We start from the raw sequence: 15,679 nt of genomic DNA, 5'->3' as shown, positions 1-15,679 counted from the left end.
AGATGGAGGGACTAATTTGGTGCACGATATTCAATTTCAAGGACTAAAATGAGTCATTTGATGCAAAGTAAGGACCAATTTAGCGCACATGTAACGATGACATAGTGGATGACACGTGGACAAATAGCATTGCGACACGTGGCATAATCTGACACATGGCAAAATATCATTGTGACATGTGGCATACCCATCCATGTCAGCATGCCATGTATCGTTGACCGACACGTCATCATTCCGTTACACGTGGCCAAACCATCAGGTGACACGTGTCATCAAAGGTCCACGTCATCAAGCCACGTCAGCGTGTCGTTAACGGAAAACTGGTCCGGACTACTATGGTGCAATTTTTCCAATCTCTGAGACGTAATTGGTGCAATTGGAATCTCAGGACTACCTAATGTGAATTTTTTATTTTAATAAATAAATTAATTATAATAATTACTAAAATAAATAATTTAAAAAATATTTACCGAAATAAATATTATTTTTTATCTCATTTATCCTGTAAACTAATAATTTTGTACGTATCTCGTTTACAGTGTAGCATATATCTCGTTTTTTGTAAACGAGATATATGTATTTGTAAATATAAAAATATATTTTTAAAAATAATAAAAAAATATTAATAATATCAATAATCCAAATTTTTTAACATACAATTAGTACATAGAAGAGATTAAAATGAATATATTTGATTAATTAGTACTCAAAAAGAGTATATAAAAATTTTTAGATTAAATTATAGATTGAATTGGATTGATTTAAATTTAAAAAAAAAAAACTCTTACCATATTCAAGGTACATAATGAGAATAAATATGGTAATTGTAGTAATTGTGCCCACTTCTAAAAATTAAAAAATGAGAAGCCTGAAGTTGATGGATAAATAAAAGAGAGAAAGAATGAGAGATAACCGTTTTAATTGTGTGTTAAGGAGATAAATAAAACAGAAGAAGAGTGGGAGATAACCGTTTACCAATTGTTAGGAGAGATTGACGGAGATGAATAAAATAGAGAAAGAGTAGGAGATAACCGTTTGCCAATCGTTAGGAGATATTTGTCAATTATCAGGAGACGTTAATCGGAATAAATAAAACAGAAAAAGAGTGGGAGATAACCGTCTTAATTTTCTTCTCATTTTTTTCTATTTTATTTATCGCGCATCAACTTCATATTTTCCATCTTTTAAAATATATTCCCATATAACAAAAAAAATTTAAATATATTTCAAATTTTTATATACTCCATCCAATAAACAAAATTTGAAATATAATTATATTTAAATTATATATCAAATTTTTATGCAACGAACAAAATTTAAAATATATATAATTTAAATTTAAAAATTAATATTCAAGAGTACATAAAAGATTTAAAAATTTTGTCAGTTAAAAACAATAGTATTAATGGTGAGTAATTAGAAAAAAGGCAATCGTATTAATAGTAGGCAGTTTAATACTATACTTATGTACTTTTACGTCAACGTGTTGACGTGTTTATTTTCAATGAACAGTCCATCTTCTCTATCATTTATTAAAATGGACGGTTTATCTTTTTTATTATTCAAAATCGTTCATCTTCTTTATTATTTAAAACGTTCTATTTTTAAGAGTTGAGTCTAATTTAAATCATTAATATTTTTTATTATTTTCAAAAATTACATTTAATTATTTATAAATACATATATCTCGTTTACAGATATACAAAAATTAAAAAATTACATATATCTCGTTTACACGGTAAGCTAATACATATAAAATTATTTAATATTTTTTAAATTATTTATTTCAATAATTATTATAATTATTTTATTATTAAAATAAAAAATCCACCTAATGTGTGTACGTCACATAAATACAAATATTTTAAAACAGTATTATGATTTTATGAATAGACAAATTTATTTAGAGAATGAGATAGATAAAATATTTCTATTAACCACAAATTTTAGTAAAAATTTCAGTATATTTTGTATCCTGGGGCTAGAAACAATCAGCAAAAATAGATAAGTTTTTGGTTTCATTATAGTATGCTAGTCAAGTCAACCACTTGTTTTTGTCTTTATGCAGAAAATGAAGGGATGAGAAATTGATTAATATCATATAGAGATATATGGACTTTATAAGGTGTTAATAGTTAATATTTCTAGCGGCTAAATGCATCGAATCTCGGGTGCCAAGGTGACCGGCAAATTTATCCTTTATTTAATTTTTTTATTCTTTTGCTATTTCTTTTTTCTGCAATTGTCTTGTAAGAAACTTGGATATTGTTTTGAAGTTTATATAAAAGAATGTGTGTTTGGAATTAGACTTGGAAAAAGTATATCTAACCGATTAGTCATACAGTCCACTAAAAAAAATTCAATAAATAAAAATAAAAATAGCACTTATAAAATCACCTTAATTTTATTTTTATGATAAAAAAATAATTACACAAATTCTTAATTTTTTTCTCTACAGTCGCATAACACGCCGTTCAGTCACTTCACATTCGGATTACTATTTGTGTTGCCGACTAACGACACACGACTTTTTTCTGTCACCGACCGTCGTAACATCTTTCCATCGTGAACACACAACACCGCATGAATTTGAACTCAAAAGAAGGTCGTGGATCACACCATGGCGATGCATCATAAACTCAGCGAGTGAGACTTGTTGGGCTTTCTTCTTTCCCTTGTGAGGTCTAAATCCAATTTTTGGAGCGTCTCTTTTGCACCTATTGTATCACAATCCTAATTAGATTTTGGGTCTTTTGAAAGTGTGAGAGGGTAGCCACTAAGTGAGAGAGAAGAGGGAAAATAATTTTCGTTTTTATGCAAAGCAGTAAATTTCAAATGACAGTTTCTCATTCGTTCACCGTTGGATCGACTTAAAATTTGAATTGCGTGTTTATCTCATCTTGTTCTTCATTCTGGACAGTGAAGACGTTGATTGGAAGTCTACGATAGGAGAAATTAGCTTCACAAGAGAGAAAATTGGTTTTCCAGTTTTACACAGAGCAGTAATTTTTGAACAGTAGTTTCTCATTCTTTCACCGTTGGATTGACATGGAATTTGGAAGATTCTTCTCATTTTGTTCTTCATTCTGAACGGTAGAGATTTTGATTGGAGGCCTGTAGAAGGAGAAATAAGCTTCGAACAGCATCTCTGTTTTTGGGTATTTTTCATTTTCTTGCTTCTCATTTGTAAGTTTTGGTGCTTTGATATTTTGGCTGGTTATATGCACATTTTTGTACTTTGTTTGAGACTCTCTTGTACCTCATTTGATTATAGTAGAACTATTTCATTGGTTTGAATGACTCGTGATTTTTACCTCTCACATTGAGGGTGTTTTTCATGTTAAAATCTCGGTGTGTTCTTGTTATTGCTTTACTTGCTATATTTGCTTGTTCATAGTTGCTGTCATATTGTGTTGTGAGTGCTTTTATATTGTTCTTGTGTTGAATATTTGTGTTGTTTCTACTGCTGGGCTCTTTCATACTGGCATCAGAGCTTGTTGGTTAATCGGTTTGGTTTAAAGAGTATTCAAGATGAAGCATCGAAAGTCTTCTCGTCAAAAGTGGTTCGGGTGGCATGTCCCGCGGTATTTTGCGGCAGTGTGATGGACGAATACTCATATGTGGTGGAGGAGCTAGAAGGGAGTTGATGCTTGATGTGAATGCTCATACTTGAGGGAGAGATTGTTAATGTTGCAAGTGTGAGGAGTGTATGAAGTTAGTCTCACATCAACGAAAGTAAGGAAGAGTGAGGAGTTTATAAGATGAGAGATCCATTAACTTACTACCTTAAGGTTTTTGAGTTGGATGTGGTGTCTTTTTATTTTATATTCTCTCATTTGATTCCTCCCCAAAATCTCCCGGTGGTTGAGAGCTCCCCACGGCGGCTCAACAAGTTTAGCCGCGACCTCTCCTTGCGCAAGATCTTTTTGGTTTTAGACGATTCTTTTTATTAGTTTTGAATTTTTTTTTTCTCTTAAATTTTGGATGCTTCTTTTTCTTATGTTTTGAAAGTTTCTTCCTTTTGGATTTGGATGATTTTTTTTAATAGTTTTAGATATTTTTCTTTGCAATATCTTCTTAGTTTTGGACAACTCTTTTTATTAGTTTTGGATGTTTATTTTTCTTATGTTTTAGATGTCTCTTCTTTTTGAGTTTGAATTATTTTTTAATAGTTTTAAATTTTTTTTATTAGTCTTTAGATATTCTTTTTTTAATAATTTTAGATGTCTCGTTTTATTAAATTTTGAATGTTTTAAAATAATTTTTTATATCTCATTTTTTTTTTAAGTTTTAGATGTTTATTTTTATTACATTTCAATTTTTTAATTTAGATTTTGGATATTCTCTTACAGCGGTGTTCTCCTTTTTGTAAATTTTGGATTTTTTAAAATAATTTTAAATTTTTATTTTTTATTAGATTTTAAATTTTTTTTTATTACGATTCAAATGTTTCTTTTTATTAAGTTTTGAATATTCTTTTTACAATGATTTTGAACGTTTGTTTTTATTTAGTTTTAGATATTTTTTTAGATTTTGAATGTTTTATTTTATTTGATTTTAAAGGTTTCTCATTATAGTTTAAGTTCATATTTACTCTAAAAAAATAAAAAATAAAATAAAAAGTTGCTAGTTGATACCAGGTAGTTGCACTTCTTGTTGACTATCTAAAAGAGTTGAATTCGAGTTAAGGCAGATAATTAAGTAAGGAAAGTATAAAAATTATAGCTTTGAATTTCTTTAATTCAAGGCTGGCAGACTTTAAACTCCCATAAATGCGTTGTTTATAAAACTGAGACCGTGACACATCATGACTTCTCATGTGCAATGGAGGCATTTTTAACATTCCTAATCGCCGAGTCTCATACATTTTTAACCTTGAAATTAGGTCATTGACAACTTGTTCTTGTTTTATTGCCATGAAAATTCAAATTTTGACTTGTAGTTCATGGAAACATGCATAGAGGCCTTTTTCATGCCAAATTGCCAATGAATGGCGTGAGATGTCTTTTGTCCTTCCAAACATGCATTGATTGGAGAACTAACTAGTGAGAATCAACTTTAGGAAATTTAATCGCATTTCTTGACTATGTAGCATGAGATAGATATTCTTCTTCTTCACATCATTTTAGGTAAGTAATCGTTAAACTCTTGGATATTCCTTTTCTTAGAAGCTAATATTAATAATTAATCATATTTCTATTTTGTTTGTATTTAGTTGTTTATGTACTCCGGATCCTAACTCAATGCAACAATAAAAGATAAAATTGTAAGTAGTTAGATTAGAATAATAAAATATGTATTAACTCAAAATATATGAGTTTACATGTTTGATTTTTTATTTTTCTTCATAAGATGACAACCTTATGCTACTATTTAGTATTGGAAAAGTTCAGGGATCAGCAACTTTTGTATTTTCTAGCCAGCATTTAACTATCAAAACAAAAATAAGTAATTTTTCACCATTAGATATAATTTTACACCATTAAAAATACTATTAATGACTAATTGATGGTTACAAAACACCAAAATTACTGCCCCTAATATTCCTCTTTAGTATTTATCTAACTTGTCACGTCAATATTAGCCGAATAAACTATTAAGAAAAACTAAAATAGACTTTTAAAATTTATTGAACTATAATTTAAAAAAATAAAAAATAAAACATACAATAGTTTACAATAAAAATATTTGGTAATAAAAAATAATTAATTAAAATCAATTAAAATTTTTTTATTTAATATTTATTAATTATTATCATTATTAATAAATATTAAATAACAGAAATTTGACTAATTTTTTTATTTTTCTAGCATTACCAATTTTACAAATAGGTAACTAGCATATTATTTAGCGGTTCTAAAATTTCCAAAGCAATACAAGTACATTACAGCATATGCTCTTTCTTTTAATGTGATGATGATAATATTTAGGGATGAAATGAAACCACAAAGAATTAAATAAAGTAATTAAGCAGCGTGTATTAATTAATACAGTTGTATTAACGAAAGAGAGAGAATAAATGAATAATAAAATGGAGAATGAAAGGTACAAACAAAAGAGAGAAACAAAGAAGAAAAATATAATTGTGGCCGGCTCATCACTGATCAGGAAATGCAGTGCTCAAAACAAAGGAAATCTGCCAATCAAAGTGTGTGTTGAATCTTTCTAAATGCAGCAGCTATTCCATCTTTAAAAATCTATTTAAATTTTTTAAAATATTTAATAATTAAAAAATATTATTTAAAAATAATTTAACTTTATTTTATTTAATATTTATTAATTATTGTTAGAATTAATAAATATTAAATAAAATAAATTTTAGTTATTTTGATTGATTTTTTATTTTTTTTTAGTATTATCGTTATATTTTATAGTTTTTTCTTTTAACATATTAACAAGGAGAACTATTTTATTATATTATTGTTAGTTATTTCATTGAACTAATAATTTATGTATCTTCGAACATTGTCAATAATTTTTAATTTAAATTTAAAATTTTTAATTCTTGAACCATCAAAAGGATAGACAAAACTAGATTCTGTTATAATAATTAAAATTAGAAACTTAAATTATACATTTTATGAATCGTGATATTTTCTCCATCAAAGAATTAACCAATTACTAATATAGTTAACTAATAAAATTTTTTAATAATTATAATAATACCCAAATTAATTTTTATATTAATAAAGATCAGTTTCGTGTCCGTCCTTCCGATATTGGTTCTTTTGTGGAGTCTCTAAATTAGTAGTAGAATAAATTTGATGTTCGGCCACGGTCTATGATGAAGTATGATCTATATGGCGCCAAATATTCGTACATGACGTGAGTTTATGAACGAAAGGGGTGAAGATCGAAGATCCTAGTTTCAAAGTATATAGAACCAGGATAGGTAGACAACCTACAAAATACTCTGATACTAAAGTCAGTAATATTTTTTGTGATAAGATACATATGTCTTTACGTGTTGAATGTCTTTTTCTTTTATTTCTATCTTTTTTGTTATGCCGTTTTCCATCATTTAACACCTTTAAATTATATTTTTAACTTTTGAATTCGGCGGTTTCAAATTTTGCCATGCTGCCATTGTGCTGCATTTAATGTGATGTAACTTATTTAATCGTTGTTTCGTTATATTACTATTTGTTTAAAAAATAATTAACTAATAAATTTTTTTAATAATTTTAGTAACATCCAAATAATAAATTAAATCGCAATTAGAATATAAAATTCTAACAACCATCTGGGTAACACTAACCACCAGATACATATTCAACACAGCTTAAGCAAGGTTCCACTTCACAAAATTATATCTAAATCATAATGATAATACTTCAAGGAATATATTCTTTTTTCTTTAATTTCCCCTCTTAGATATGACATGTTTATATATGAATAATTGAATATAAGTTTTTAAAGTAAATATTATTTGTCTTCATGTTTATGATAACTCGGTCATAATCCACAAACATAATTAGAAACAAGCACATTTTTCACATGATTTTGTCGGCTACTTATTAACCTAACACCACTTCGACTTTTCAAATTAAAGGGAAAGAATATATTAATATACGACATTGTTACTCAAGTTTTACTTTACACTAATGTAAATTAAATAAACTTCTAGTCTCACTACAATCTCTTATCATCACTTTTTCTAGAAAATATAATAGCCTAAAAAATTATGATAGAATCTAAGGAACAAAGAAGAGAATACAAAGATAATAAACAAAGTTTTCATTGAAAAAGTGATATTTGTCGAATTATACAATTTATGAAAATTGAGAGGTTAGACTAGTCTTTTAAAGCATGCTATTTTCACTGGTACAATTTAATTAATTTTGTGATTGCTTTGTACCCAGCTAGCTCATATCTTCTCGCAGAGAGGCAGATCTAAAAATATTATTATAGGAATTAATAACATATATAATATTAAAAAATTATACAAAAAATTATATAATGTAAGATGTATTACAAAAATATATCGATAAAGAATATATTTTAAAATATAAAAAATATGTGTGTACTTTTTACTAACAAAGTAAATAAAGTGGTCGATTTTTCTTATCATAAAATTCATCGATAATAGAATTTGTATCAAATTTTTCAGTAATTTTCTTTTCAATATAATTAAAAGACAATTAGCAAAAAATTCATCTTTTATTTTATTTTTGAGTTATTTTTCACAATATTTATAGTTGAAAAAATCTCTCCGTTATAGTCGTTGAAATATAAAAAATTAATACTAAATAGAAAAAAAGACGGTCACAAAAAAAATCCATTTTTATAGAATTTAAAAAATTTTATTTAATTAAAAAATATTAGTAACAATATATTTTTAAAATTTTTTAAATATTATTACTTACTTTTAAAATATTAGAAATCATTAATATTTAAGTTAAAATAAACTTTTATTTATATTATTAATATTTTATATTTAATAATTTATTATTATTAATTAAAAAAATTGGAAGTCGAGCTCCACTTATCCCTATGACTGCGTTTGTTTCTGAGAACAAGACAGAATAAGATATTGAGAATAGGACAAAATACTAATAAATAAAAACACAAAATATACTAATTTAATATTTATTTTTGTCAAACGTAATTTTATGTTTCAGTATCTATATCTTATGCATTGTTTGGTTTAGAAGAAATTGGGTGGAAGGAAAACGCAAGGATGGAAAATGAATGGAAAATTAACTTTTTCTCTATTTGGATTAAGATAAAAAATGGGAAAGAAAACATAAAAGTGGTACGGAGGTAATGGAAAAGTTTTCTTCTGGGACATGAGATGAAAACTGGTTAAAAAAGTATAAACAATGGTAAAAGATATATTTATCCTTTATAGAAACAATGGTAAAAATACATTGATATAGTATTATTTATATATAATATAGAGAAGGATGTTAATGTAATTTCACTTAGTTATGATTTTCTTTTCTTCTTACTTTTTTTTCTATCCAAACAAAAAAAAAATTTTTTCCTATTTTCTTTCCATCTATTTTCTCTTCATTCAAACAATATAAAAAAAATCAACTTTTTCTTTTATTTTTTTTTCTTCTATTTTCTTTTCTCTTATTTTCTTTTCTTTTATTTTCCATCTTCCATCCAAATAAAGTGTTAATGTCATATTCTGAAAACAAACGCAACCTATATGTCCGTCCCTGTTATGCCATATCCCTGTTCTGCCATATATATTTTAAGGATGAAAAATGATTTATATTCTCTTATTAAATATTTTTTCTTAATCTTTTTCCATCGTACTCCTATAATAACGTGTATCATTAATGTTTGAGGATTGCTTCGTCCAAGATATTATGATGAGCTGTGACTGTGGGACACTGTATATGTGAAACTTGAGAAGCATAAACTCCTAAAAGTCTAAACAGATGATTTCAATTACAATTATGTTGACCAATTCTTACACTGTTATTAATATCAAATAATCAATATCATTGAAATCTAGGCGAGTGGACGATAGATGATGCAAATTAAATGAGAATATTCAATGGTATATACAGAATCTCGTGAGCATTATTATTATAAGGTAGGGTATATTCATTCTACATCCAAATCTTTTGGCGAATCTCAAAATAAATAATTGAATTTGAATGCTCCTCCTTTGACTTTAGGTATGTGTTCAGTGTCCTCATTTCGTGCATACCTCGAAAGTTGCCTCCTCCAAGGTGGAGTAATATATATATATATAGATTAGAGTATGAATATGTTACCATAATGATGTAAGTATGGCTAAAATTAAAATTATATTTTTTATTTAAATTTTCATAATATTTTTTGATAGTATTTTTTAAAAAATCTTATTTAATAATAAAAAATATTATTTTAATTTTAACTATTTTTTTAAATATTATAATCATTATAAATCACTATAGAATATTCTTACTAAAATAAAATTGATCAAATTTAATCCATTCAACCACCACCAATGAGTTATAGTTCAAATGACGTAGTCTCCTCATACTCATTTAAGAAGTTGCGAGTTCAAACTTCCTATCTTTGATAAATAAAAAAAAATCCATTCAACGGTGTAATAAGTCCACAAGACTTGCTCTGGATATGTTCGAATTAAAACACGTGTATCATTTTTCAGATAAATCCGATTATTATTAATTACTTTTTCTGAATTAAAGTCGAACCGGTGAAGGTGGAATGATAGTAGAATTTGGGGTATAAATAAATGTAGTATGTTCATTCTACATCGAAATCATTTGGTTGATATTATCAGACAATAGTATGAAAAGGGTACCAAGCACACTTTTACCAGAATATTTAAAAAACAATAAATAAATTATAATAAATATAAATAAAATTTGCTTTCTACGTCTCGTTATTATCCTTAATAGATTAATAGAGAATATATGTGCAGAAAATCAAAACCGCTATTAAAACCAAGCTTCATTCAAATTGCCTTGTCACGGTTGATCCCTGATAATCTATTAGTTAATCCAATCAAATTGATTGATTTAATATAGTTTAAAGGTTACTTGTCACAATAAGTCATAACCAATGACACCACATCGTTTTGTAAGAACAGATTAATTTAGTTGACTACCCTCTAATAATATACTCACATTAGAATAAGAAAAATGTAGCATGATTGTTTTAAAAAATGTTTATAAAATATTCTTTTAAATGCTTATAAATTAATAGGTAAATTTTTAATGTTCTGAAATCTTAAAGAAATGGATTCTTCCTTTATTTGATAGTTGTGAGTATCTCTATCTATATTATTTAAATAATGAGAAGGAGAAAGTTCACAAACAAATAAACAATAACGTAGTTGCAGTTGTACTAACCAGTAAAGTCACTTTGCTTAATTATTCACTCAAGGTAATACGATATATTTTACATGTTCGTAAGCTTCTTTTTTCCCCTAATTATTCTTTTCATATAATATATCACCATTCACCAAAGTTAATTTATTAATTTCTCTAAGCTTCGTATTTCTTAATTTTACACACAAGTTTTAAAAGAGAGAATATCAACCACTGAAACACAATTCAGAATCATCAATACAAAATCTCGCGCACTTCTGTGTAATTTTTTTGTTGTTTGCAAGATTTCCTGACCCGACAAAATCTCACGCACTTCTGTGAAATTTTTTGTTGTCTGTAGTATTTCACTAATTTGTCGTTGATCTAAGTTCTATTTAAGAGTTTGCCACCAACCAATGAATTACTATATAGACAAGACAAGATTTAAACATCCGACACTTGTTTAAGAGAACGAGTGAGCAAACCACTCGACTAACCCAAGTTGGTTTAGACACGGAATTTTTTCCACCCACTTTGATCTAAAACTTTCAACATGCATATGATCATCAAGTTCTTGGGTGATGGCCCATTTTCATCTAGCTTTCTAGCAAACTACGCCTCTAATTGACATGTTTTTCACGGTGCCTTTGACCCTGAGCATGTCCTTTCAATAAAGGCCTCACGATTTTAATCAGATAACATAAGGAACTCATTTCAGTCCCTGTTTATGGTCTATCTGTTATAAAAAGTGCTTCCACATCAGATTTTGCGTTATAACTAATAAATAGAAACTCAAAGAATCTCTCTCTTCTCCATTAGAAGGAACTAACTTTAATCCCTATTATGGTCTCACCTAATTAATTAATTAAGTAATTAAAATTAATATAATTATTATTTTTTATAATAATATTATTTAAATTTATAAATTCAAAATAATTCAATATTATAAAATATTAAAATAAATAACTTAAATTTGATTAGTATTTTAAATTTTATAAATAAAAATAAATAATCCAACTAAAAATTATTTTATAATATATAAAAATTAAATTTATTTTTTATGTAAAATAAATTTAATTAATTATGATTTAATATAACAATATAAATAATATTTGATATTGATTTAACAATTATTTATATTAATTATAATTTAATATAACTAATTATTAAATAATTAATATAAATAATTAATTAATTAGATATATAAGTATTTAATATATATATTTAATATATTTTTTATTTTTTTTATTAACTTACCACATGGCATGATTTTATTGGTTGCTGCAAGTCCCTGCTTAGAGGAACTCTCAACCTTATCCCCGTGAAGAGCCCTCTTTTCCTTTTCACTCCAATGGTAATTGAGTCCCCATATATCAGAAGAGGAACTCTATTTCTTAGCATTGGAGTTGCTCTTAATGCTCTTAATAGTTTTTGGAAAATCATTTATAAATCTATTTGTTCCTTTAAAATTTCAACAATTTAATTAGTTTTTTCAAAAATACTAACGTATTACTAAAATCTGCTGACGTGTGAAATAAAATTAACCACATCTCAAATTTTTAATATGCCTCCAGAGATGTATCAAAGAAACCAACCTAATTCACATTGATTCAATAAGGCAAATTAATGTATCTGGCTACTATCTGAATCACATACTAGTTTTCAAGAAAGTAGGAAAAAGATGAAAACATTATTTTTCCTTTTCAGAGTTATGATATTCGTCATAACTTGAAGTTTGAAAAATTCCACAGAACAATAAAAAATATACGAGACTTGTTAAGATACAGTCCTCAAACTAAATGTTCAACAGCTTAATTCATTTAACATTAAATGTGGCAAATAATATCTGAGATACATAACTTTCACACCAAGTCATCAAGGAGCAAAACAAACAGGGAGTGAAAGGCGATGGCACAAATAATAGCTATGCGTATATCTTAGTACTTGGGAGGTGGCTGCTGTGTTGGCAACAGACCAAAACGCTTCTTCAGAAGAACTCTTTGCCGGGAGTATTTGTCATCTGGCGAAAAGCGTGCTGCATATCAAGAAACAATAATACACTCACATCAATGAACCAAAACTAATCAATTAATGCTGTTTCAAAAGCAAAATAAATGGAAAGAGAAAAGAAAATCCACATAACTTATCCACTGAGAGATTCGACTTAATAATGCACCTAATCCTTATCTTGTTGCTTTTATTTTAAATTAGGAGGATGTTTAAGATTTAAGAAGATAAATTGGTATATCATTACTCTTAAAAATGAGCTTCAGATTGAACTATCATTAGCATTTCCTCTCATTTCAAAAGAGCTGCACTACATGTTTGATGTTGATGACCTGAGACTGAAATCAAACAAGGACTACAGCATACACTAATGTGTCTAAGTGCAAGGGTTAGAGGTGTTCTTGCAATTGCTAAAATAAGTTTGGCACCTCTACCATGAATATGCAATACAAAAGGCACAAACCTCAATAAGTAAGATCTTAGTGAAACAGGACATGATCAGTCCCAATTATTAAGTTCCAATTTCCAACATGACTACCGCTGTACCGCATGTATAAAATATAAGTACTAGCCTTCAATAGAGCAACTCAGATTGCTAGCAAGAACGGATGACTCGAACTCATTTACAAGACTTACATATAAGTGGGGACCCTTAAGTGTATATTTTGATTTCTAGAATTTATCCAAAAAATATAAATGAATAAAAAAATAAATGTTCAGTTAATGCAAAAAACATTGAACAGAGCAAGGGCAGCAGAGCTAAACAACTACAGAGATTACTCATTTATAGCTACCTGGGTGAGCAGATTGTGTGGCCAAACCTAGTGGTGTTTCCTTCTGCAAACACAAAGCAGCTAACATTTAGTGCAACCTAAACTTCTACAATCGAGAGGCCACAATGTCCACACTTGTCTTTCATGCAATGAATTCACAAAGAGAAGGTCCAATTGACAATTGAATAATCATCGGTAGTATATCATTCGTGTCATCACAAAGCGATTTCTTTTATCTCGGGACACATAAAGCTTTGCTTAAAAGAACCAAAAAAGAAAAATTCAATGGCACATGTCTACAAGCATAGTTGTCAATTTGCAAGTTAAATGTCTACAAACTTGCAATGTTTCAAACATCTTATTTATATCAATGTTCAGGTAATCTTACCATAAAAACCTTACGGGAGTTGTGGAGGGTCAATAATACACAGCTTATCTATAACTCTCAAGAATCATATATCATTACAACAATCAATTTAAATGGAGCAAAAATAGCATGATATTTTTGTTCAATACTTCCAAGTTCTAAACTTAAATTAGCATTAACAAGTTGAGTTTTCGAACTACCAAGTTCAATTTAAAAAAGAAAAAATAAAAACATGTTAAATTCTCAATATGGATTTAGGGATAATTTACCTTGGTAGTGTAAACTTTATCACCATTGTCATTTATGTAAAACTGAAGATACATTGTGGATAATATCTCAGTAAATTACTGCAATGGAAAAATACAAAACCTTGAGCATCAACATGTACATAAAGTAGAAACACCTAATAACAAATACAAGAATTATTTCTATACCTAGGATTTAGGGTTAATAACAGCAAAAGTATGAAAATAATGAGAAATAATCAAGAGTCATGTGCATCTAACCAACTAGTTCACGATATACACTGAAATAAGATAGTAAATATATGCACATGGGTGCCTACTCGGAAATTGGGGAAAGTGTTCAGAGAAAAATTATCAACAAAAGAAAGTAATGAAAAATAGGTTCCTTTTTCCAAAGAAATCTTGAAATCCTTTTTCATCACGCATAAAAATTATAATATAAAACATGACAATATTTTCTCCAATTTATTCTTCGCCTCATTTTCTGACTGACCAAACAAAATAGAAGCAGAACATGCTAAGCAAATTGCCTTGAAGATTCATTGACTTACCAATTAGCTAGCTCCTAACCTTCAAATCGATCCTGCGCCACTTCCTTTTCACCTTCTGTGTGCGATTTAACTTTGAAGACTAGAACCCTAAACCCTAAACAAATTATTTATTTATATATTACTTTTATATTTTTGGATATTTCTCCTTGATTTTTATTTTTTATTTTTATTAATTTTTTGGTTTTCCTCGTGTCATTTCCGCAACCTTCAATAAGTTTTATTTTGGGCCATTGTTTCATTAAGACATTAACCACCTTCTCAAGTTACAACCCAACAAGCCCAAGGAGTAGAATCTTAACGCCCAATCTTTAAAAAAATTGGAAATCTCTTGGGACAAGAAAAAATCAATTGGCAAATAAAATGAAATAAAATAGATAATTTGAAAGTGCACTACCAATAATTTTGTTGATTGAAAAATAAATCATATCATTTTTAATTTATTCTACCGTTCGTATATGGGCCTTTTTTAAAATAAAAAAAAAAGATATTTACCATTTTCGACAAATATAACATTATTTATATTTTTACGTGGTATATAACAATTTCGCAACCGCAGATTTCGCAAGCTCAAATTGCAAAAGATAGAGAGTACAATTTCGTAGATGCTACCTACAATTTTTAAAGTGGACATTGAAGTTGGTGGATTGTATTGAAATAGTCTTCCGAATTTCAATTTCACTATTTTAGTCCCTTAAATTTGAAAAAATAGACCATGTTAATTTTACATTTATTTTCCGTCTACTGAATGTTAATGCAATGAGCAACATGGCACAGTTCTTGTCACGTTGGATCAATCTGAATAAAAATATCTCCAATTTGACAATTTCAAAGTCTTTCAATACCTCTATATATACTCTTACTTCCTTTTCAATATGGATCAATCTCCAATCTCTTGCCCAACAACAAGAAGAATAAGAAGGAGAAAAAGAAGAATGTTAACCTAAATGTTTTTTTATAA

At 27.7% G+C, this 15,679-nt stretch overlaps 1 protein-coding gene across 1 annotated transcript; it reads right to left on the bottom strand.

Annotated features, from left to right (window-relative positions):
- Window positions 1–12,581: 12,581 nt before the first annotated feature.
- Window positions 12,582–14,855, bottom strand: LOC107631346 (H/ACA ribonucleoprotein complex subunit 3-like protein). Its single transcript, XM_016334773.3, has 4 exons — window positions 14,722–14,855; window positions 14,195–14,272; window positions 13,580–13,622; window positions 12,582–12,813 (listed from the first exon to the last, which is right to left on the bottom strand). Exons 2-4 carry the CDS (start codon window positions 14,246–14,248, stop codon window positions 12,716–12,718), a joined length of 195 nt encoding a protein of 64 aa, XP_016190259.1. The 5' UTR covers window positions 14,249–14,272; window positions 14,722–14,855; the 3' UTR covers window positions 12,582–12,715.
- Between the last annotated feature and the right edge of the window lie 824 nt (window positions 14,856–15,679).

This window comes from Arachis ipaensis, chromosome B3 (genome assembly GCF_059453495.1).
Source record: "Arachis ipaensis isolate K30076 ecotype BB chromosome B3, ASM5945349v1, whole genome shotgun sequence".
In the NCBI taxonomy this organism is placed as follows: domain Eukaryota; kingdom Viridiplantae; phylum Streptophyta; class Magnoliopsida; order Fabales; family Fabaceae; genus Arachis; species Arachis ipaensis.
This window is presented reverse-complemented; position numbering and strand designations above follow the sequence as displayed.